We start from the raw sequence: 25430 nt of genomic DNA on the forward strand, positions 1-25430 counted from the left end.
CTTTCTTAAATATTATGAGGACTTCACAGCTGGGTGCCAGTTGCCCACGAAAGCTGCTTTACCACTCCCCTCTCCTCAACTGGACTGGGGGGGGGAAAATGATGACAGAAGGCTCAAGGTTTGAGTTGAAGACAGGGAGATCATTTAGTGTCTTAAAGTAGATGGTGTTTGGATTTGTGAAGATAGACTTCTGAATCATTGTGTTTTCTGTAAATAGTAGATCATAAAGATGTCTTGCTGGTTGTCATTGTATCTTAAAAGTTGTTTATATAGAAGATTTTTTTTTGCTAGCAATAGAGTCAAAGAGGAAATGCCTGTTCAACTGAGAAAAATGGATGTTGATTTGAGGGCAGTTATATGAAGGAGGTATTTGAGTGAAATACTTACATAACTCTTTTGTTAGTTACTGCTACTTTGAAGGAAGAATGTTTTCATCCTACCCTTATCTGACCACTGGGCCTGACTGCTGCAAGGGAGCAGAACACTGCTCAGCCTGCAGCATCAGCTGTCGTTTGCTGCTCAGCTGCCCAGAGGGTTTGTGGATGGATGGGTTTGGGCACTTTACAAATTGGTGATTTGGGGGTTTTTTGTTCTGTGAAGGTCGCGCTGGACGAGTTTCCAGAGGGTATTGTTACAGGCTGGTGCGCAAAGCTTTCTGGACAAACTTCATTCCTGAGAAGTCAGAACCTGAGATACTGGTAAGACCTTTGGGTTTAGGGTTAGGAATATTAAGGGGTTTTTTAATGCATGCAATCATAGCAGAGAAGAAAAGGTTTTGCTTTACTTTTCCTGAAGACAGTGTACAATTGGATAGGTTACTAATGGCTGAAGCAATGAGTAGAAAACTAACAGACAAAGACTATTCCACATAGTTTTCTTATAGAAAGAGATGCATTATACCAATAAAATCAATGTGGATTAGAAATAAACAATCTGCTCAAAACAAAAATAACCTTAGTTACACAAAATTAATTTCAGGTTTTGCAAATTGTAAATTTTAACCTATTTCTCATATAAAACACTTTGTCACAGTTCCCATGGGGAGAAAGTAAAAATAATGTTGTCTTCCTTTCAGCGCTGCCCGTTGGGAGGTACAGTCTTAAAATTAAAAAAGCTTGATATGGGGGAACCAAAAGCCTTACTGGCAACAGCTCTTTCTCCACCCCGTGTAGATGACATCGAACGTACCATAGTTCAGCTGAAAGAGGTAGGCTTCCTTTTAGTGTTGTTAAAATCAAGGTAATAGAAATGTACTGTAGAAGCATTTTTCTTGGTATTTAAGGTAGTAGTAGCCTTAATTGGGACCTCAATTAAGGTCCCAAATAACTGTGTCTAGAGAATCTTTTCACACATTGGACTGTTGTTTGGTTCCCATCCTCTTGAGCATAATTTCTGTAATTTACTTCATTGAAACAGGATTGTAATTTCATCAGGGAGTAATGGTACTTGTGAACTAGCATCTATAGTGAGAAAAAATAGAAAAATGGAAAAAAAAGATACCTTGAACTCTGTAAACACTATTGTTTAAATGCATAAGTAATAAATCACACTCTTATACCTTATGATGTGTAGGGGTCAGCTTGAAGATACCCTTCTTACCTCTACAAGGAAGTTGGTGACCTTGCTTTTCAATTATAAAATTCATAAGGGTTAGAATCTTTATTACATTACATTTTTTTATTTTCCAAAGTGCATAAGAAATAATATTTTTATCATGTGTAGCTTGCTTTTATATCCAGTATAGATAGTAGCTTTGGTTTCCAAAGTACTAGGCTTTAAAAATTGTTTTGGATTTACTAAGTCAGCTTTTACAAATGAACAAATTATGATTTCTTTAGCTGGGAGCACTCACCTGTGTGCAAACAGAAGAAAATCTGCATGATGGTGAGCTGACTTTTCTAGGAAGAGTATTGATACACTTGCCAGTGGACCTGTATCTTGGAAAATTGATAGTGCTTGGGCACGTCTTCGGGTGCTTAGAGGAATGCCTTATTATAGGTAACTGAAAGAGCAACATGTGAGAACATTTCTCTAAAACCAGATGATTTGCAGGTTTTCATTTTGATTTGTTTTTGTTGCAGCTGCAGCACTGTCTTTGCGGAATTTTTTTGCAGTACCTTTCAAAGAACATGTTGATGGATTCAGGTTGTAACCCAGACGTTTTACGAATTCTTAACTACATTTGGGAGCAGAGGGCAAAGTCGATGACTCAGTATTATGTTCCATGTCATGAGTCTCATGTTCAATTGCCAAGCAGTACAAAAAGTTTTCCAGATAGCTGGAATCTGTTTATGTATGAACATAAATCACTGAGCTAACTCATCCTTTCCTGAGCACAAGGCTCTGTTGTTCAGCTTTGCCTTTCTGATGTGAACATGTGGCAGTGTCTATTAAAATGTTTTTTAAAGTAACAAGGATGATTTTTTATTACTACTCTGCCCATACAAAGCATCTCCTTCAACAGAGATGTGAATAAGAACAAATAATTACAATAAGTGTATCAGTCTTGTTTATAAAGACCTGGAAGGTGTTACTAATGTAGCACTCTGAGCTGCATAATACATGCAATATTTGAAAAAAATATTGTTGATAATACTTTTGTTTGTGTTGCCAGGAAAAAAATGGGTTTTGCTGGGAATAGTAAGAGTGACTGTATTGCAATTGTGAATGCATTTAAGGTAAGTCTTTTTCTTCTGGCTTAGATTATGGTGAAATCTGATAGACCGAGACAGAGATTCTCATCTTTGTAGGATCAGGGCAGCATTTGTGCTTTGGAGTTGTTAAAAGCTTCACATTACTCTAGCTACTTATTGATATTTTTTGCAGGCTGTGTCCTACTGTGTAACACTGTTAGTTCTGATTGTCTCTGTTGTAACAGCCAAAAATAAAATGCCAGAGATGCGGTGATATTTGTTGATCTCTTCTAACTAAGGATATTGGGACTAGTAAATTCTAGTACAGAATAAGTTTGGTGACCTTTCCCTAGACTTCTTAGCTTTGACTTTGTGATTTTTTATTTTTTTTTAATGTTGTACAAATGTCATTTTTTGGTATGCTTGGCTGCTTGGTAGGCCAGTACCATGGACAGGGATTGATTCCTCCAGGTGCAAACAGGGCTGGTACAGTGTAGTGAAGACTCAGGCTAGAGGAACTTATTATTCAGTATTTTACATTATGCATTCTCTGGCATGTTTTGTAATCTAGAGACTCCAAAATCTTCAGCTGCAAATTTAATTTATTCAGTTCTTTAAATATGTTGTCCTTCAGTGAAAACTGACTTGTTTTTCTCTACTCTGCTGTCAGAATTTTATGAAGTACACGTGGGCATGCATGCCACATGTATCCACTGATCCTGAGCCTCAAAAATAATCTTTTCTGAATTCCCCTTATCCTATTCCATATTATATTTCCTTCATGTCACTTGGTAATTATGCCCTGTTAATCTCAAGATGATATTTCTATAAATCAGTATGTTGTCCTGGAGAATAAATACAAACATTCAAACAGAGCTTCCAGTGCAGTATCTCTGTGTGTCAGTGATGTGAAAGCTTTGTTTTGAATGGCTATCAGAAAAATACAAGTAAGTTCTGGAAGGTTTGTTTTCAAATTCCCTGGTTCAGAATAGATTTGTTCCAGGGTAGCCTCTATCAAGATGGGGAAATTCAGTCTAGCTATTCAACTGTACCAATAGTCAATGTCCACAGTAAGCTGGAAAATTGCATTATGAGGTCTCAAACTAGAAGAAGCGGATTCTGCCAGCATGTCATAGATTTCCTACCTAATAATGAACTTATTTTTATTAATATGTGGGGTATGTTAACTTCTCTTCCAACCTTGTTTTCTGGGAGGCATTTGCATCAGAACAGTAATCAGAATCAGTCAGTTCACTTACTTTTGTCCCAAAGTGAGGAGGAAAACAAAGGTTCTGAAAGTAGTCTGCTTTATTACGGCATCAAATTAAAGCATCCAGATTGTTCTATTAATTTATGAACCTTTTTGTGTGCTTTAATACTCTATCCCTTTCCTCTCAGAAAACTAGGTGGAGGGCCTGTTTATGTATGGCTGTGTTACAAGGTGGCTGTTGTACCTCTCCCAACACAAATTGGGACTTACTCCTTTAAAACCTTGGAACATAACTTGTTCAGTCTCCTTTGGAATGCATCAAGATCCAGAAATTATAAGCTATGTTCAGAAATTTCGTTGCTTAAATGCTGTGTCTCCAGTTTAGCTGCAGGAGCTGATGGCAAGTTTGAGGCAACATATGTAATTCCAGTTCATCCAGTAGTGGTTAAACTCCTTTTCAGTCTGATTTGAAGGCAGAACAGTTATCTTCCTACAGAAATTGTTATTCTTTAGTGTGTCATAATACAACATTTATGACCCTGCCACACTTTGAGCCCAGCAGTAATGCATTCTAGAATTACATTTTGCAGCCACACCACTTTGTGTACTCTCATATGAGCAGCAGAAGACTCAGAGTTCTTACCCATCCTCAAAAAAAGTAGAGTAAGACTGTTCATAAGAATGAGAAGTATTTATATCTGCTTAGGAATCAACCAGACAAGCATCATGTTAGACTAAAAATCATTAAATAATTAGGCTGGAAGGACCTCAGGAGGTGTGTAGTCCAGTCTCCTGCTCAGAGCAGGTTCATCTGTGGGGTCTGTCAAGGTTACTCAGGGTTTTTTAGGCAACATCTTCAAAAACCTGATCTAAGTTGGGCCTGCTGTGTGAAGTGTTGTAACAATTGATCTGAAGAAGTCTCCTCCAACCTAAATTGCTGTGATTCAGATTTTCTTATACTCTTTTGTGCTGAAATAGTTGTGGTTTGTGATAGCCCAACTGAATTTTTCGTTTTTAAAATGGTGTTAAAAGTTATCTTCAGTATTGCTATGAAAAAAACCTTAATAATTTTAAGTGTTATATTAGAATTTGTAATAATTATTACTAAAGCACTACATTTTGTGTCTGAATACTTCACCACTTCTTTCTTAGGCATGGCAGGCCTGCAAACAAAAGGGGAAGCTGAGAAATCCCAAGGTTAGTTGTATTTCTTCTTTTCTGTTCAAGATTGGTGACTTCAGTGCTGGAGTATTTTTCATTCTTAGTACAGAATTTTTGCTAGCAAACCTTATTTATAATAATTACGATTTTCCATAAGTAAATAGAAGCATAGGCTTTGAGGGAAAATGAGTCTTTGAATCCAGTGCAGAGTTATTTGAAGACAATCCCTTATGTAGTCCCTTTCACAGATGAATCAACAATGGCTAGAGGGTTTGAAATCCAAACTAAAAAGGGAAATTGAGCTGTAGTTGAAAGAAACACTTTTAATACACATAAGTGTCTCTTTTTATTTTTTTTTAAACACACAGATTTTCTACCCTCTCAAAAAACCCTGAAAGATGGAAGATGTTTATATGCATCAGTCACAAAAAACCATTAGTATGCACTCAATAACTGCCTCTAGTCTTTCTTTTGTGTGTATAAGATAAAACCTCTTTTATTCATCTATTTCTTTTAGAGCACAGTATCTTTTGTGGGTACCAGTGTTTAACATATACTGAGTTATAACGAGTAGCCAGGATGGCCAGAATCTCTCTGATAAAGTTATACATTCAGATAAAGAAGTTCTGGTTTTCTGGAAGTGTGCCCAGATGACCATGAAGGCCAGTGGCATCCTGGCTTTTACCAGTAATATTGTGACCAGCAGGGCCAGAGAAGTGATTTGTCCCCTGTGCTTGGCACTGGTGAGGCTGCACCTCAAATGCTTTGTAGAAAGTACTGTAAGATATTGAAGTGTTGGAGTATGTCCAGAAAAAGGCAACTGGGCTGGGGAAGGGTCTGGAGCACAAGTCTTATGAGGAGCAACTGGGGGAGCTTGGGGTATTTAGTCTGGAGAAATGGATGCTCAGGGAGGACCTTGTCACTCTCTCCAACTTCCTGAAAGGAGACTGTAGTGAGGTGGGGATTGGCCCTTTCTTCTGAGTGGTAAGAGGAGAGGAAATGGCCTCAAGTTGTGCCAGGAGAGGTTTAGGTTGGATATTAGGAAAAATTTCTGGAGTCACTGTCTGTGTGAGTGTGGCACCTGGGGACGTAATTTATTGCTGAACATGGCAGTGGTGGGTTAATGGTTGGACTCGATGATCTTGGAGTTCTTTTCAAACTTTAGCATGCCTACAATTCTCTTGCTGTCCATCTTAAACTAGATTTTGTAGTAGCAACACGGAGGAGTTGGACTTGTGGGTTTATATGAAAAATTTACATAACCCACAGCTGCATTGATGGTAACCAAAGTATAGTTTTAGTCAAATATATAATTGTCTGATGTTTTCATACATGTCATAATACTTCATATGAATGCACAGAAGGCTGTGAAATTACATTAAATGCTTACATTTCTATTTATAATTACTATTTGTCTCCACTCAGAGTTTGAGAGAAAGTTTACTAGCAGTAGAAGAAACAAGTTTCTGACTTTCTTTTTCAGGAAGAGTATGAGTGGGGTCGATCAAATTGTGTTCATGTCAAAAGGATAAAAGAGGTAAGATTAAATAGGTAAACAGTTTTATAAGCAGAAGGACTTCCCTTGTTTTCTGGAAATGTTAAGGTCTTGGACAAGCCTACTGTGTTATGTATCTATCAATATATATGTATATTTTCTTGAAATGATGTATGAATTTAGATGAAAGCAGTTTTCCTTTTGTTTAGGATGAACAGAGTGGTGTTAAATTATTAACATATTTTTAAGAGACCTCCAGCATTTGCTAGTTTTGTAGGTTACTCAGGTCACTGGCTGTGGTGTGACTGCTGTCTGTTGTTACGTAACTTCTGTCTTCTGGTTAGGATAACTAAGCAAATGCAGTTATATAGTGAGACCTGGACTTGAAAATTTGTGGGGCTTTGTTGCTAACATTACTGCAGCAATTAATGAAAATTCTGCTTTACAATGGGCTTCAAGCTGAATGTGATATGTTGAGGGGGAAATAAGTAAAACTCCTGGGTACCTGTGATTGGCAGAATGGCCTGCCCATTATTCCACCTGTTCATACCTTTGGCATGAGCAATGTGGGGCCTGTCTTCAAAAAGCACAGGAAATATAAAAAACTTCTGATAACAAGCAACCATCTGGATAAAAAATGCCAATAGTTTTTTTTGCTTGTATATGTGACAACAACAAAAAGATGAGAGAAAGGCAAATTCTGTAGAACTGGTCAGTGGAGTGATCAGGCTGACACGGTGACCTCTCTTGGTTCAATTTCAGATAATGCAAGAAGAGGTTGTACATGACATATAAGGAGTTTAGAATGGACACCTACACTAACACTTAGTAAGATTTGGGGGTTTTTATTTGCCCCACTTTAAGATACTAATTTTATAATTCCTTGTGTGGAAGTGAATTTGCAGAACTGAGTCAGTCACATGGGTTGCTTTCCTGTTAAAGTAGTTTTTCTAGTAGTATCCTAAAACTGCCAGGACCAGAAAGGAAGAGACAGTGTAGATACAAAGAAGTTGAGTGAACTGTACTTTTCTACATTTACTCCAGAATCATTTGAGAGGGTGATGGTATTCACTGTGTGGTTGGAGGACCTTGTGGAAGCTTCTTGGAAATGCCAAAGATGGAAAGCTTAATATGTTCTGCTGTAGAGCATAAGTTTGATCTCACAATAATCATGGTTGTCTGCTGAACTGAGGGTGGTGCATGGTCACTGCTGCAGTTAGGTACAGAAGTCCAGGTTGTTAGCCTGATTTTTTACCTTTTAAGATGCAAACCTAAAATTATTTAAATGGAGAATGTCATCCTATTCTTTCCTAATTTTGTTCTATATCATATATGCATAATATGCTTTGCGACTACAAAATTCTTCTTCATAAGGAGATGTCAAGAAAACTGCTTGAGTCACAGTACTGAAATTATCTTCCAGCACAGAGGTGCTAAGCAGAATTTCAGTGAAAAGTATACTAGTCACCTAAAAAGCGAAGGGAGTTTGCCCAATTATTTTACTTTTACTGACAAATTTTATTTTAACTTGTGGATGTTTTTGATCTATTTAAAATGTAACTTAGAGATCAAATTTCAGGTGGCAGAGTTATTTCACAACTTGAAAAGGCGAGTCAGAGCATTTAACATGTATGTTAATGCTCGACCATCTGCTGTGGACCAGGAGTACGTGAACAAACAACGCTTCATTTTGCAGGTAATGCTTTGTTGTCATAAAGAGACATTATTTACAAAATTTATAGCTGGATTTCTATATACAAGTATTGGTGAACTGCTGTTACACTCATGTTTCAGAATTCTCTGTGGATGTTGAGATTTTGGATAGAGAAAAAAAGTAATTCTTTTTGACAGTGTATTGACAATGTAGAAGGACAACTAATGTTAGTTATTTGAAAATGACATTATCACTTGTTTGAAGTGCTCTATTTGAATGTCTTCTGTCTTGGTTAGTTAGTGGGGAGGGGTTACTGGGAATTAGTTGTCTTTCAGCTATTTTAACTTTGTCAAATTTCCAATTAATTTTCTTGTCTTACTTGAACTGATTAGCAGTGATTTTATTTTCACAGACATATTTATCTTCTCAGTGGCAGTTGTTTTAACTGTGTAAGCAGTGAACTTCTCGAAGCTGAATTCTTGAATACCGTTTAAGATGTAACCTGAAAATGGAACAATTTACCTGTGGCTATCTTATGTGTGTTTATTTAAGTTGAGGCTATTCCTGAAATTAGGACTAACAATTACGGTTTTCATAGAGCAAGTCTGCATACAGAAATATTGAAATGTTGTGGACTTGTTCCAGAAATTGAACTCTTTTCATGAGAGTATGTTTTTAAGGATTTGCGTGAACTAGTGTTTAGTCTGCAGTTCCAGTAGTTCCTGGAAAGAGACAGTAAAAAAATATCCATATGAAGATCTGTTAGTGTCTCTTAATGTTGCCAGTGTATTTCTTTTCAGGAAACTGAATACAGTGTGCTGCATTTTACAAAATATTTTCTCGATACAGGTTGTAATAGCTGGTGCTTTCTATCCGAACTACTTTACTTTTGGAGAATGTAATGAAAAAAGTGCTGTGAAAGAGCTTGCTGGCAAAGATCCAAAAACCACTGTAATGGTATGTTAAGAAGGTGAATGACTTAATTAAGAATCAAGTAATAGGAATACATAGTGTTTGGGTGGTATATTCAAGTTCTGTTCTGTGTTGGGCAAGGACAGAAATAATTATCTACTCTAATCCTTGCTTGGTAAACTCTCTTCCCTCCCATCTCCCTTTTAATGCAATAAACATTATGTGGGTGGACAATTTTAGAAGAATTGCTGAGAACTGCCTCTATGCATTTGATTGTTTGCCTGTGCAAGACTAGCAACTTCCATCAAACTAATAAAATATTTGGAAAAATAACAACAGCACTCTCAAGGGTACTTTTCAGTGAGTACTTATGTAATGTGTTGTTGCAACTTCAATGTTACTTTTTTTGTAATCTGCTTGATAGTGCATGGCATACATGCTTGTTGCTTTAAGGTTACTCAGGTATTTCACTGAGCTTTCTTTTTATCTTCAAATATTACTTTTCATCTGATTACATAAGTGCAGGCTTAAAATATCTGTTTATTTTGCAAAATGGTGCACACTCTAAACTAGGAAAGTGTTTGGTGTATCTGAACTAGTAAAATAACCACGACCTATGCTTAAAGAAAGCAAACCTACAAACCAGGGAGCCTCAAAGAATAGACTTTTATTGGCACAAGAGAAAATAGATAAAAAGGTAGAAGAGAAACTCAGAAAATCTTATTGAAAAGTAATTTTTTTTTTTTTTTTTTTGCACTTCACTGCTTACCTAAGAAGAGGGACTGGTTCTATACTGAAGGAGATGCTGGCATGGCAACATGCGTACAGAAACATATTTATGTATGCTTTTGAAGTTTTTACCATATTATTTAAGGATATTGAAGCAAAATATCAGATTGGAGTCTATCTTGTAGAATAAAGACGAGTCTTGCCACATTGATTAAGATTAAACTGGTAGATTTAAGGAGCTACTTACTTTTAATATATTTAACTCTTGATCTACTCGTACATTAACTGCTTGTTACCTTGAAGAAGGAAGAAGTAGCTGCTGTGTCTTTATCAAGGTAAATGATCATCTTGGGCACGAATGCTGCAAGTTCCTCAAGCTCATAATCTGAGAGACTCTTGTAGCTGTATGCTGCTCCTAGTGGTGTGTGCTGAAATTAAAAAAGACAATTACTCTTCCCACTCTCTGGTCTCTCTAAATCGTCTTGCCTTGAGGCAGTTTCTGCAGTCTAACCTAGACCATGTTTTTGACTAGCAGCTGATCTTAGTAATGTCACTCCAAGGCATAGGAAGATTTTCTAAAAATAATCTGGTCTTTCCTGTCTAAGGCTGTAACAGCCAAAGAAAAGAATAGACAGTTGCATAGCCCCTGAAAAATAGTTCAAAGTCTAATTAGGATTTCATGATTATGTATTAAGTCAGGATCTCCTATGAGAGATTATTAAGTAAGAACAAGTTAGAGAAAGCTAGTTTTTCTGTTACAAGCAAAGCCAGGGATACAAGAGAGCTTTTTGGAAAAAATATCAAGATATATAATTACAAATTAATCTGCTTCATTTATAGTTAGACAAAACATTTATCTACTGTTTTGAAGCAGTAGGGCATCACTAGCAGCAAAACTATGCTTTTCATTGTCTTTTGACATTTTTGAATGTACTATAGCGTTTTTGGAATTTTTTGGGGGGTTAGATTGTATATCATTATTACGTGTCAAGGAGAAAGCTGACTATTTAGGTGAACTTCAAAATGCATTAAAACAATTGAATGTATCCAAATTTAACATTTTCTTCTTAACAGCTAAAGAATATTCCTCCTTATGGATATCTGTACCATAAACAGTTGCAGTCACAGCTTAGACAGTGTGGGCAAGTAAAATCTATTGCCTATAACGGATCAAAGTAAGTGTGAAGTGCTTTTAAGTCTTCTTTCTCATGTTCTCAGTTACGAATCCAGTAATCAGTTTCCTTGTCAATGATATACCGACAAAATTAGTTTTTCTTCTCTCTTTGGGATCAGAAACTTATTTTTAGTGTATTGGCTAGAGTTAAAAAGGTGGTTTTGAAGTTTAATGTAACTTGGCTGGAATAACATTAGGTAAGCTATCTGAAGTAGAGCCTTCTGTTTTGTCTCTTCTGTTCTCTTAGGGTGGACTTTAACTGCAACTAATGTCTGTATTTCTAACTTTTATACTCAGTTTAGCTCATTTGTACAGTCTGATGGCTTTTTTTAGCTAATCATCAGGCTGACTTTGGCTGATAACTGCCCAAAGTTGAGTTCAGTTCAGTAGCCCTTCTTATTCCTTTTCCAATCTTCAGTTATTTTCTTATTCACATATATTTTCACATCCTTTCTATTTGTATTAAATACGCTCATTAAATTTGGCATGTGCTTCTAAGAATGTTAGAAAGTTTTCTTATAGTCATCAGGATAATTAAAGTTTGTTTGCTGTTGGGGTTTTTTGTCTGTTTTTTGTTTGGTTTGGGCTTTTTTGTGGGGTGTGTGTGAACAGGGCTCTGGTGGAGTTCTCCCGCAATCCAAAGGAGGCCTTTAAGGTTCTACCTGAAGTGTACCTGGCAATCAAGATGTTACAACTGAAGATTCCTTTTGAGCTGGATGTTCATCATCCAGATGATATCAGAAAACAGTTGCAAGGTGTGGCAGCTTCAAGTTTGGAATTTTTGAGGTAATTGTATTGTGTATGGAAAATGTGTTTCTTTGCAGTGAAATGAGGTTTGCTGGATTCAGTGGAAATTTCCTTGGAAGCATCACCAAGGAAGACATGCTAGGTTCAAAAAACAGATGTAAACTTTGTCTAAGCACAATGGTTTTGCAGGACTAGAAATAATGTGATTGTCTTAAATATTTTGGTACAGTTAAAGGTGTTTTACTGTTGAAGAGAATTCCACATATACAGTCTTCCTTTTTTTCCCCAAGATTCTACGCCATTTGCCTTTGGCATATGGAAGTGTGGGTGTACCCACTGCTCATGCCAGAGGCAACATGGGAATTGCTATAACCAAAATAATTGAGGAGTGGCATTTGGGGACAAAAAAGAAAGGGAGGGAGATGGGGTATGAGAACAGAAACTGTGGGGGAACCTACCAACATAAGGTGTAACAACATAATAGAAAATACTGCTGAGGAATGCAATCTAGTGAGTCTCTATGGTCCACACCTGCTTTTGCTAGGAAAATCTGGCATGTGGGTTTCCTGGTTACTTGTATGACCTGAAGCTCAGAATCACAGCATATAGTAACCTGATAAAATGCTAATCTGCCTAGCTCCTGATTGGGCAGCAGCCACTTTAGTATTTTAAAACAAGAAATCTAGAAGAGGAAGGCAAGAATGAACTGGGGAGGTTAAAGTATGGGTGAATATTTCACATCCAGTTGATTGTACTTAGTTTTTAATAAAGCATTGCAGCAGTTTCACTGTACCCAAAAGAGCACTTAAAATCTTTGTGAAAATTAATTGTTGAGAAAGTCAAGTCTCCTAGGCTAAAAGACTTAATTTTAGAGTTCTTAACGTTTGCAAAGTCAAAGGAATATTTTTTATATATATAAATTCATATATAAAAATTTGCTGAATTTATCTTTGTGTTGTTGTGTACTCTGTTTTAAAAAAATAAGCTTAGAAGGCACGCCATAGCAAAAAGTCTCACTATTTAACCTTAATTCTTTGTATTTTTAATCAGTTGATGGCTCAGTTGTGTCCTGGTATGTATCTTTCTGTGTTTGGTTATAATGCAATTCAGACAGTTAACTCAGTAGTAATTTCGTTCTGTGTGGTCATTTTACGTTCTAATTGAATTCATGTGTTCCTAAATAAAAGTCATTAAGTACATAAATGTGCCCCAGGGACACTTTGAGAAGCAAATGAAAGTGAAAAAAAATGATTCCTTGAGTTTTCTCTTGTGAGTGAAGCATTTAGCATCTTTATTCCATAAATTTTTTAGAGTAAATGTAGACTGTCAGAAGCAGACAGTGGAGCCTGTGGAAATCTCATTTGGTGCTTTAGAAGTGTCAGAGATGATCCCAAGTCGTTTTCTGTGCATCAAGATAACAGAGGTAGGAATGTTCTACATCTGAAGTAGGTCATATCTAATAATTAGTACCTAGATAGCTTAGTAGAGATTAATATCTGATAAGCTTAAATCAAAAAACTGGGTACTGATAATGTTTTTAGCAGGAAGTATCTGTCAGAAGCGTGGAGAATATTCTTGGTCTAATTTTTAGTAGTTCTTTGTTAAACAGTACTCACATGTTTGCACTTGACAGAATTTGTGGGATTTGCTGGCAGTAAAAGTTAGCTGGAAGTAGGAATAAATGTGAAGCGGATTAACGGAAAAGAGGTAAAATAATTGTGTAAACTATAGAAATGAGAATTAGTAGGTATTTAGGCCATTTACCTGCCAGTTTTCTTCAGAAACTGTACATGTGACAAATGAGATGAATTAATGGTAGTATATGCTTATTTGGAAAAATATGCATAAAAGTGTATTGGAGAAGATTATATGTGTATATATATACTTCTGAAATCTGAAGATGAGAATTTTTTAAATCTTGTGTTAACTATCATCTTCTAGAGTTGAGTAACAGCAATATATATACTGCTGAAATAGAAATAATAATAAAAACATTAAAACCACTGAGGTAGGGGAAGTGGTAGGATGAAGTATTAAAACAGCTCTTGATGGTAGTGGCATGTTTTGCAAGTGCAGAAAAGAATATTTTCCTCCTTTTATTTGGCTAAGTCTCTTGGTTAAAAAATGTTAATGAATTTGATCAGACCCATTGCAGTCACTTAGCTTGTGCTACTTCTGTTTCAATGTGTCAGCTTTAATGACTGTAAATAAAGATTGGTTTTTATCACAAGCATTTGATATAAGATCTGAAATGGTTCTATGCATTCAGTACGCCATTTGAAAAGACGACTTAATCAGTTTTATTTAAATAGGTGTATGTTCTTACCAGTTTCCTGAAGTATGGCTAATCATAACAGTAACAATGCTGATTTGCTGATAGATGTAGCTAACTGGTATTCTGTCACTAATAAGAAAAGTGCACCAAATCTTTATGCATCTGTCTAATCAACTGTTGGCCTTGATTTTCTTGGATGTTAATTTGGTTTAGAGAAATGGAGGCAGTCTTTGATTAATTTTCTGGTTTTTAGTAATACTTATATGAATCTGTTCAGATGAAAAGTTTATTGCAGTAGCACAGAAAATAAACATTTTCAGATAACATCTAATTATGAGACAAATGCTTCACTGCATTATTGCAGTATGTGAACTGTGTGTGTCAGGAATAGGAGTGTTTTCATGTATTTTGCTCAGATGAGTGTTGTATTGGATGTAGAAGTATAAAATAATATGAAATCTGATCTTGTCTAACTTTTTTACTTTCAGATAGTAGAAGTTGGACACTTCTGGGGTTACAGGATAGATGAAAAAAATAGGACTGTACTCGAGGCTCTAACTGCTGAAATCAGCTATCAGAACCTGATGGATTTGTCAGTGCCTCCACGTCCAGATTTGCTTTGTCTGGCACCATTCGCTTATCTGGAAAACAGAGGATACTACAGAGCTTCTGTTCTGTATGTTCATGGAGATTTTGCTGAGGTAATATGATATGTCATATTAAGTTGATAGGATGTAATTGGGTTAACAATCCTGGCGCTTTGCCTTTTTTTATTTTTTTTTACAAATCACTGGCTCGAGTAGATTAATTATGTTTTTTTCCAGAACATGGGATTTTTTAGTATTAAATTGAGACGCTCTAGTTGGATACAGTAAAGGGTCTTGTGTGCTGAAGCAAAGCAAAACAAAATAAAGACTAAAACCTCCAGTAAATCTGAAAACATGGCAAGGAATTCTTAGATACAGTCGTGCATTGCTAGCAGCAGCCCTATCACTTCCTTTTCATAAATATAGTGAGAACCATCTGAAAGTAAGTTTCTTACCTCCACTGTATTGGCAATTTTTAGTCATTCATGGCAAATTCATCTAAGCTTGTTCTGCCAGTGTTTCTTGCCCTTGTTGGCATCTCTTCTTTTCTTCCTTCTCCCCTCTAGTTACTTGTCTCATTTTCGTCCTGAACTCCCTTTTGTTAATTGAAGCAAGCTGCACTCTTTCTCATCTCACATACTGTATTGACTCTCCTGGTCTCCATCTCACTCCTCAACTTTATTTTGACCTCAGTGTCACAGTTCTGCACAGCCTGTTCCTCCTTTGAGTTTCTTTTATTTCTTAACCTATCTGGGTGTCACCACTTGAGTTAATACTCAATATTGCTATCTGGTTAGTCATGGAAAGCTAGTGAATAATAGTGCTCATCACTTTCTGTTTTGAATTTTTAAACAGTCACTGGATACATGTTCACATAAGCTTATCTAAAAGTAGTAGTTAGGTAGTAAATTGGGTAGGTATCACTCACTGTTAAGAAGTAAGGTTACATAGCTTTAATTGTGGGGAGAAAATTTAGAGCCTTTAAGAGAAATTTGCCTTTTCTGGATTTAGTGGATTATTTGTATCAGAAGTGGATGTTTTAGCCAAGGGGTCAGATAACAGGCATGATAAGTTTTGACCTATTCTTTTTGACATGACTTCATTTGCATGTTTTCCAGACTTTGAATTTGTTTCCATGTGACTTGATAAAATTGTGTTGTACTGTAATTATTAAACTCAAGTTGTGGCTTTTCTTGTCACTAAAATAGCACTTTTAATGTTGTGGAACCTTTGCAGATACTCTTCATTCTTCTTCCAGGTTTTTTTTGTGGATTATGGCAATAGATCAGAAGTGCCTTTAAATAAATTAAAAGAGATTCCAAGCTGTCTTCAAGGGATTCCTTTCCAGGTAGGGGTGATGCTTTTTGCTGCTGCTTACTAGATATTTTAGTGTCTGGCCTGGCAAACAGGAGTGTGCTTCAAAACAGAGAATGCTTTTCAGAATAATAATTAAATAATACATATTTTGCTGATTCAAGTACCTGCAAATCACCTTTGCTAATAGTTAGGTGTTTTCCACAGATGTGTATTCATGGAGCAGGAATTCTTGTGTATAACTGAACTACCTTGTATTTTGTAGAGAAATGTCAATCCAGCCTTATGTTTTCAGGGGCCCTTCCTAGAGGGGGAAAAAAGGAAAAAAAAAAAAAAAAGGAAAAAAAAATAAAACCCTGAACTTTCTGCCTGACTGGATGTATAAAGCATTTTGTATTCATTTTTTTAAATTGAATGTTTGAAACTAGTCCTGTTTCTATGGGGACAGCAAAGTGGGATCTGTCTTCCACCTGTAACAGGAACAGTGGAAGGAGAGAGCTGCCATTTGCTGTTGTTTGTTTGCTGTGAGTCAGTTCTGTGAGAAGTAGAACTTCTCCCTGGTAGGGGAATGTTATTCTGGATCCTCACACAGTGCTCAGGAGTAACAGGCTGAGCAGTAGATCAGCTTTGCTTTAGTTTAAAGAACACCTGAGCAAATGTCAGTGCTTTATACAGCCCAGAGAGGAGAAACTGTCAATGGCTGGCTTAATCTATAGATCCCTGCTTAAACCCAGCTGCTCCTACTGCAGGGAAATGGCAGCACAGTATCTCTGCTTGTCTGCACGGCACAAGTCTGTTGTGGCAAGTACCTTGTGTACAGTTCCTGTGCAGAGTGTTTTTGCTCCATCAGATCTCCTGCTCTGCTACATTACCAGTTTCACGACAGATACATAGGGGGATACCTCTTTTAAATTTTGCAAAGCTAGAGGTCCATGGTTTACTTTGTGCTGCTTTACTATTCTTTGGACTGCTGGCTTAACTTGGACCTTTTCAGGCAGAAGTCTCTTCATGATTAAATATATTACAGATCAAGTGATCTGTAACACAAGTCTGAGGGATTTTGTAGCTAATTTTTCAGAAGAATAATTCTCTTGGGCTGTATTTACAAATAAATAGACTTCAACTGAAATTCAGCTTTTCAGTGCTCGTTGAGATATTTTTAAGCTAATAGAAATAGATGCTTCAGAGAATACAGTTAATACAATACATGTGTTGATGAAAATGAGAAATGGACCAGCAGAAATATGATTTTATTTTATTGATCTCTTTTTAGGATTAGATCTTGACAGGGATAATTTTTTTCAGTTTTCTTTTATAATTGATGTAAAAAAATAAGTAGAAATAATTTTCACAAGAAGCATCCTTTTTTTTGTATTTTCTACACATGTATTAAACAGAAATGTATTTCTGCTTCAGGCCTAATCTTTTAATGACTAGTTTTAATGACTGGCTAGAAAAAAAATAGGGTTTCTGTTGTAAATTCATTCAAAGACATAATTACAGATAGTGATTGTGGAAAGGGGTTAAATGAGAACTTAATTACTGTTGCCTGCCAGGGACAGAAGACCTGCAGTGGTCATGCCAAATTTTCTCTTACCTTAGTTGAAAACAACTGTGGACTGTAAAGTTTTTTTTCCAGAGAAGACATCTCTGTGCTCCTAAGATTTCAGTGTGAATAGTGAATTAATACCAAATTATCCTTTATGCACTGTTTGCTCTTATTCCTTATATTGAAGTGATATGAGATGTCATGTGCAGCTGTGTTGTCAGTGATGGAATAGGAATAATGCCAGTAGCTTTACAGCAGTCCTAGGAATTAACATAAGCTGCCGCAATAATTATGAAATAATTTACAGTTATTAATTCAAACAGTTTGGGGAGGAAATGAGACGCTTTCATGCTGATTCCCTACTCAGGCAAGTGCTGTGTTCAATGTTTCTGCTCTAGGCTTTAGAGTTCAAGATATGCAAGATGCGTCCGTCTGCCAGATCGATGGTGTGTGGGGAACGGTGGAGTTACAGCGCCAGCCAGAGATTTGCCTCGCTGGTCGGTGGCTGCAGTCTGCTGGTGAACGTGTATTCAGTCGTGCACGGGGTTCTGCACGTGGATGTTTTCCGCTACTCCAGGTGCAAAGACCTGGTGAACATTCGAGACGTGCTTATTGAGGAACATTATGCTGAACTAGCAGAAGAATCGTACGAATCGCGAGTATGTATTGACTGAGCTGCTTCTGCTTTCCTTACTCTGATTTGTTTTGGTTCAGGCTGCCTGAAGTCCTGAGAAGCTGAGCTGAAGCACTGACTAGTGGCTTGAGAGCAGGCCAGGTTAATACTTGAGTACGACAGTGTATTTTTATGTGTGTGCATAATGGATATTGAGCTGTTGGCCAGCAGTATTGCTGTTTTGACACCCTTTTTGGAAGAGATGTTTCCCAGGAAGATATTTCATCAATTCAACTGCTCCACTGTTACTTGAAATTATGAGAAGCTGTAGCTGTTTTATAGTTCTGTCTTCCATTTTTATGTTTTGTATAATCTGAAAGGTCATTGGAAAATCGGTTTTTGTATTTGTATGAGAATATTTCTTCATGTAGGACCTGTTTTGTAAATTTTTTAAAGACATAATTGTTTTAAAGTTTTAACACTCTTCCATTATTGTGTAGCAAAACCACAATTTACTCAAGGAGTTACTTTTGGATGAAGTAAAGAAAGAAAAGCAAGTGCCTGTATCTTCAAGACAGGAAGAAAAGCATCTCATTGGAAGATTGTTAAACTGTTTTTCTGACAATAAGTCTGATGCACCAACCCATAAGGTAACTTGGGTGGTGGTTTTGTTCTGTCATTACATGACTCTGCTTTTCACACTGTTAGAATGGAGATGAGGACTGACAGTACCTGAAGCAACCAATTGGTGCCTCTCATAGGGCATCCTACTTTCTGTTGGTAGAAAGCCATAGTGTGACCACCATTTCAGACTAGTCTGCTGCAGCTTTTAACAGAGTTTTGAAGTGTAGTCTTAGAATTAAGTTAACCAGCTCTTCTAACACATTCTAAGGCAGCACTTTGAACCAGTGCAGAATAGACATAAAAGTAAAAAACTGAACACAGTGTTTCCATAGGTAGTCTTCTTTACATAAGCTATAGCAAAAAGCAAGTTTACAATCCTGTCAGTTTTTCAGAAAATTTAAACATGGTTTTTACTATACATAGTGTTTCATTCTTCCTCAGCTAGTGATAGGTAGGCAGCTGGGATAGGTGATGCAGTGAATGCTCCAGCAACTGATAGTAATGAAACTGTGGATACTTTTCCTCTGCGAGTTCGAAACTCAGAATTCGTTCTTACTTACATGTTTTCAGATGTCAAATCACTGCTGAGTTGGAATGTAAAACATGAGAATGTTTCTCCTGTTCTGCATTCTGATTACAAGTTAGGCCTCATCTACATTCTGATTCTTTCTCTGTTTCAGACCTGACAAAATTTCAGTCTTTCAAGAACCTAATCATGCTCCATTTACCCACAGGAGTAGTCCTGTTTAATGACTCACTTTGATAAAGTGAGGTATTTTCAAGATTAAAGGCCTGCTCATGTAAACAAAACCAACCTGATTTTAAGTGATCTATGGAGTCTGAACTTGTGTCTAAACCAGAGGAAAGTAATGAATTTCCAGCACCTGTGAAATTAGACTATTTTTATTTAGATGCCTCAACAAGCAAAGTTTGCTTTAGATGACTACAGTGGAAATGCTGTTTATCAGTTTATCAACTCATTGTTGCTCAGTACATGCTGAAATGCGTCTTGGCTTTCATTTAAAAAGAATTTTGATTTGGAGAGATCCAGATGCTGGCTAACTAGAATGTTATTTTTCTCTCCCTTTTTTTGAAGGTAACAGTTTTGGGCCCGTTCAGTCCTTATGAGCTGAAATGCTGCAGTCTGACTAGAGTATCCCGGTTCAGGTATGAGAAGACTTTTAGTGTGAAGTATAATCATGTTCTTAGATGTTATTTTCAATAAATAGGCAAAACTCATCCTAATTATTCTTACAGATTTTTACTGAATTTTTATTCATTGAAAAGACTGAAGTAGTCAGGCCTGAAGTGCATTAATATGCACACTATGGTTATTTTAAAATCTTAAGAATAGTTTTATCAAAGGTGCATCATTGTCTTACAGAGAGATTTATTAACTATCTTATACATTTGCTAAATGGCATTCAAGTAACCTAAATAACCAGTAACAACTACTTTGAGTTTGCATTGTGAATTTGAAATCGTTCTTTCATTTATATGCTTGTGTGGGTTTTAGTGTGGGTTTTTTAATGTTGAAAATATTTATTATTTCTTCCCCAGAAATATTTTCATATGTAAGGACAGCATAAACTCCGTTGTTGTCCGTGATACTGCAGAAGATGCCTTTCAACAGTTGCTGGTTGCTGCTGATATATCAGTAAATGCAGCTGGTAATGCCTTATAAAAATGTGTGGTTGGTTTCTCTAGACTTCTGGTTTTATGAGTAGTTCTGTTACAAAATATGTCACTGCAGTTCAGTGTTACATCTTTTTTAGGTTTCATTTTCGTTAGATGCTCCTTTTAATTTTTTTTTTTCTTTTGGTGCTAGGATCTATTCTGTTTTTAGGGGAAACATCTTTGATGCCTCCTATTCCTGGCCTGCTTGCACTCCTCAGTATGCTGTTTGCTCCAGCAATAGAACTCAGGTATTCATGCATTTTAAAAAGTGGTGGTTCTTTATTTTTAGTACCCTCAGAAATTTTTGACAGACTTTTTTTTTTCTCCCTCTGCTTTCAGCATTTTTATCTATTCTCTTCCTGGTATTTTTTATGAGTTTTAGTATAGTATGTAGCTAAAATAACTTGTTCATGTATGTATGAATTGGTGCTGCAGATTCTATCCTCGTGATAAGGCAGTACAGTTCCTGACAGTCGTGCTGGATGTCTATAGGAAAATGGAATGTAGAACTGGCTATTTTAAACCTACAGAGGAGAGGAACTTCAGTAGCTTTTCGTAAAAGCTGAGTTCTGGCAGTTGCATTGCTGTTGTGTTTTCTTTAAAATCTGGTATTTGTAGATTGTAATTTCAACACAGTGAAGCTAGCATTCCTTAATTTTGCTTATGTATGATTTTTTTAATAAGTTTTATGAGTATATGTTTTGATAACCAGAACTTCAGTTTTGTTTCGTCACTCGATTTTAAAAAAACAGTATGACTGAGTGTGAATACATCTCAGTTGTTTTAGCATCTTTAAAACACGTCTGGTTTGGCATGGCTTAGACAAGTTCATTTAAGTCTGTCTTCATTTGAGTTTAGTTTCTTCATCTCTAGGTGAGACTGTTTTCTTTCTTTTTCATGCAGGGTTGATAAAACTGGAAAGTATTTTACTGGTGTTCTGTGTGGTTTGGGTTGGAGTCGGACTTCTGGGGCTCCACTGCTTCCAGAAAACGATATGGCCCTGCCATTTGATGTGCAATTTGGAGTGGAAGACATAACAGAGGTAAAACTTACATAAGAATTTTCGCCACAGTAGGAATTCAGTAGAAGTCAGTGCATCAGAACTTGTTAACTCTCAGAATTAACAGAAAAACTTGTTTGGACCTGTTAGTTTGGGAGGGTTGTTGTTTGATTTGTTTGTTTGGGTTTTTCTTTGGTTTTGTTTGTTTGGATTTTTTTAATGTACTGCCTGTTTATAATCTTGGATTCTTATAAGGAGAGAGAGTTGCCCCCTCCCTACACTTTAAACAAATAAAATGTTACGGAATTTTATACACTTTCCAAAACAAAAGCATCAATTTTGCACTAACCAGATGTCAATACTTGTTAGTCTTGTTCGTAGGATTGTTATGGCTTTTACTGACAAGCCTGGCATTGCTGCTTTGCCGGCTTCAGTTTGATTTTACTGCTCTGATAAGTCATCTGTATTGAGCTACTTCTCTCAGAGCAGATCAACCAAACAAATGATAAAGCCCCCGCGTCCCTCATTACAGCCTTTTGCATCTCACAGAGTGAGATCTGTCAGAGGGAAACATGTTCCTAAAATGTGCTGTGCAGGACAATGACATGTGCCTTAGCCAGTGAAGGACCTCACATGCCCTGGTCAGATCTGTGTACAGAGCGGGTATGTGAGGTGGTGACCAGTGGTTTCTAGAGGTTTTTTAAGGGCACAGTGGACATGCTGGTGCACACACCTGTGAGCTGTTGTTTGCTGAAAGCACTGACTTGGTGTGATGTCTACATTCATGATACTTTATCCAGAATGGTAAAACTAAGCTGTTGTTCATGTGAAAATTAAGGAGAGATAGAGAATATTCTTAAAACTTTTACAGAAGGAATTCCGTGATGGAAAAAGTCCAGGTAAGTGGTAGCCTCTGTAGTTTATGGCACATCTCAGTAACCTTGAAGATTGTGATATCAAGTGGCTGAACTAGTAACATCTTTGACCAGCAGAGATGCAACTGCAGGAAGAAATGTTTCTGAAGCTTCAGATGTTTTTGCTTATGCAAATAATATTCTAGTTGAAGTTGGATGGTATGGGTGCCATGACCACCTTCATGACAGTGTAATACAATACAAACCTAGTGCTGGTTTTGGCTTATACTCTGTCACTGATGTTTTACAGATAAACAACTTAAGGACATCCATTAATAAGCTGCTCTGTGAACGTGCAGTATATTCTGGACAAGAGCAGATGATACAGCTGCAGGAAAATATTCGTCAGAAGCTTCTATGGTAATAATTTTGTAGAAATAAGATCTGTTTGCAGTCTCAGCAAAAACAGGATGAATGATTGCTTGAAGCATAGCTTAGATTAGGCTTTGGAAAAATAATGTATGCTCTCATTTAATGATGCATTTCATTTACTTTGTTTATTTATAAAGCATTATACTAAACAACGTTAGACTTCTTGTGGAAGCACTGGTTCTTCAGGGAAGCCCGATCACTTAAGAGTCATAAAACCTAGACTGTAAAACCTGTTCTGCAGGATACCAGTTCTTATGTATCTTTTTTTTTGCACCAAGGACAAAGCTAATGAAGTCCTATGGCATAAGAGTGCAGAAAGATTTAAAATCTTTCTCCCTGTATATTAAATTTGAGTCGTATGTGCTGCCTTTCCTCCCTCAGGAGACCTGTGCAGGATGGGTGTTGGCCAAGTTAACTGGAAGTCCCAGGCTAATTTAGGAACTGAAATAAGGCTACCTGCCCTTTTTCCCAGCAAGCCCCCCTGCTTCTTGTAATTCAGGTAGTGGTTCTGAAAAGACCATTGTGAGGCAGTGCAGCCAGCCTTGAGAATTTTTTCAGCTTATAGTTTAGAGGAAGTAGTGCAAAAAAGTATCCCTGTAACAGCTCCTTCCTATGTCTGCCACTGCTGAGCATAGTGTGAAAAATGTTCCCTTGTTTGTACACACAATGTGCACTTTAGTGTTGTCTGTATCAGCAGGAGCATTTCCTCATCCTGACCTGTCTCGTTACTAAACCTGTGTTAAGAAGAGCTCTGGTTCAGACATGAATTAAGAGTTATGTTATGGACTCTAGTATTAGCCTCATCTCTAGGAAATATGAGCTTTTTTGCCGGTAGAGCTTTTCTAAAGTAACTGTATGATGCTAGAGTGAGGCAGTTCCTCATGTTGATAAAGATCAGAAGCTTTTAAGCTTAGCTGCTCTTACCTAGGGTTATCAAAATTATTATCAAAGCAGCTGTTTATGCTGATTTTTTTCAAGTGTTTCTTGGTTTTTAATGTACCTGCTCAGTTGATTTTTTTTTCTTTCTTATCTGTGAAAAAAACTTATTACATTGCCTTAACTTAAAAGCAAGCACCCATACTTCCTATTTCCAAAACTAAAAGTTCAGATGTATTGCATGATAAATTAACAAGTGCGGGGTCAGCCTTATCTTTTGAGGCACTGGAAATGAAATTAAAACAGCATAAACAATAGAGAAGTCAAGGAATGTGGGTAGGCAGAAAGAAGCAAAGCCACAAACCCTCCGCTGGAGATGACGGTGACGGTAACAGCTCGTGCTCGGTCATCAACACTTACGTGCAAAATTGAAGGCACTAAAATGTCACTGCTATTTCTTTGGACATGTGAATACTTGCTACTGTTCTGGCACCTATTTGGGACTGATTGTTCAGACATCTCCAGCCATCTGGGAGGGGAAGGGGCAGCCTGTGCAGCTCCTTGGCTCAGGTCCTCAGCATTGACCTGTTCCTCAGCTCAGTCAGCACCAACTGCCTGACTTGGTCATTCTCATCAGCCTTCTGGGCTTTTTTTCTTCAGGATTTTATACCTTTCTGTGGTAGCCTTTTCTCTCTTGGAACTTTTATAATGCTTTTACTCATTGTCTTCCAATGATCCTACAGCTATTTTTTTTTTATTTAAAATTTTATTTTATTTTTATATGTTTATATTTGAAGGAATAAACAGTCTGATTATTGCAATGATTTCTTCTTTTCCCTTGTGTAAAATGTTTCTTGGTTTTGAATATTTTTTCCCCAGTTATACTTTTTTAAAAAACTAACATAAGAGTACACAGGTAGAAATTTAGCCTGAACAGTCTTTCATAACTTTTTTTCATTTTTCAAAAGCTAATTGTATTTACAACATGTCACTACTACTTAAGACTAAAATCAGTGTTTGAAAAACACATCTAGACAGAATTAATTAATGTCTGCTACTATTGTACTTTGCACAGCTTGAGGAAATAACTGGAGCAGACAGACAATCTATAGTAATTGAGTTGTCATGCAAAATAAAATACCCTAAAACTAGCTGTATTATACATTCTAGTGAGTAAGCATACATAAAACTTACAGAATAAATCATAGTTGCAAATTCTAGTACTTTGTAATAAAAAAACCTCATTATATTCCTTAGAAGAAATAGATTCTGATACAGATTTTCACAGAGACATTGTGTATTTTGACTTTTACACTAGAGGGGCAAAGTACAGAGAAGTGAACAAATCAAGACTAGATTAACAAGGAAATTTAAGATTCCCTTCAGCACAGACACCTCATAAATACCTGGTTGTATCTAGTATAAAAAAATCCTTTGTCTTCATAATTAATCAAATACAAGTGTGTTACTTAAGGCCATTTCTATGTAATTTCAGTTTAATCTGCAAATCAAGGCCTCGAGATAAAATTGTTCCTACGTGGTGTGAGAACCCATATGCATGGAATCAGGTAAGGGTGTAAAGACACTTTTTTAAACTCCTTTTTTCTTGGGGAGTTAAGAGTGTTAAAAGGGAGAATTTCCTTTGGAAGGATGTCTTCTTTGATTCTTGAACTTGAAAATACTGAAAGCACTGTAGAGTCACATTTAAGCACTTTTGTGTATGCATCAGTCTCTATTGATACCCTATTTTTGTAGAGTCTATTTATTAGTAGAGTGGTTTAGTTTTTTATTTTGTGTATGTAAATACTTAATCTTTTCAAGCAGAACTCTCCATGGGTTTTAAGTTTAGAGAGATTGTAAAGGCAACTTCACGTTTGCTGGAAAATAAAATGTTCTATTTTTTTTTCTATTAAG

The 25430-nt window shown here is 36.6% G+C and overlaps 1 protein-coding gene across 2 annotated transcripts in view; it reads left to right on the top strand.

Moving 5' to 3' along the window:
- TDRD9 (tudor domain containing 9) overlaps positions 1 to 25430 on the top strand; it is a 72217-nt gene that overhangs the window by 45120 nt on the left and 1667 nt on the right. The window contains exons 14-35 of one of the 2 annotated variants that reach the window (XM_032691565.1): positions 601 to 698; positions 1076 to 1207; positions 1839 to 1998; positions 2082 to 2145; positions 2615 to 2678; positions 4996 to 5040; positions 6488 to 6541; positions 8079 to 8195; positions 9003 to 9110; positions 10869 to 10969; positions 11581 to 11754; positions 13027 to 13138; positions 14479 to 14691; positions 15836 to 15925; positions 17839 to 18099; positions 18554 to 18703; positions 19774 to 19844; positions 20238 to 20347; positions 20506 to 20602; positions 21258 to 21396; positions 22519 to 22628; positions 25012 to 25084. In XM_032691565.1, the coding sequence (XP_032547456.1) occupies positions 601 to 698; positions 1076 to 1207; positions 1839 to 1998; positions 2082 to 2145; positions 2615 to 2678; positions 4996 to 5040; positions 6488 to 6541; positions 8079 to 8195; positions 9003 to 9110; positions 10869 to 10969; positions 11581 to 11754; positions 13027 to 13138; positions 14479 to 14691; positions 15836 to 15925; positions 17839 to 18099; positions 18554 to 18703; positions 19774 to 19844; positions 20238 to 20347; positions 20506 to 20602; positions 21258 to 21396; positions 22519 to 22628; positions 25012 to 25084 (2543 nt within the window). The remainder of the gene's footprint in view (positions 1 to 600; positions 699 to 1075; positions 1208 to 1838; positions 1999 to 2081; positions 2146 to 2614; positions 2679 to 4995; positions 5041 to 6487; positions 6542 to 8078; positions 8196 to 9002; positions 9111 to 10868; positions 10970 to 11580; positions 11755 to 13026; positions 13139 to 14478; positions 14692 to 15835; positions 15926 to 17838; positions 18100 to 18553; positions 18704 to 19773; positions 19845 to 20237; positions 20348 to 20505; positions 20603 to 21257; positions 21397 to 22518; positions 22629 to 25011; positions 25085 to 25430) is intronic. The other variant, XM_032691567.1, reaches the window with a different exon arrangement.

This window comes from Chiroxiphia lanceolata, chromosome 6 (assembly GCF_009829145.1).
Source record: "Chiroxiphia lanceolata isolate bChiLan1 chromosome 6, bChiLan1.pri, whole genome shotgun sequence".
Lineage (NCBI taxonomy): Eukaryota > Metazoa > Chordata > Aves > Passeriformes > Pipridae > Chiroxiphia > Chiroxiphia lanceolata.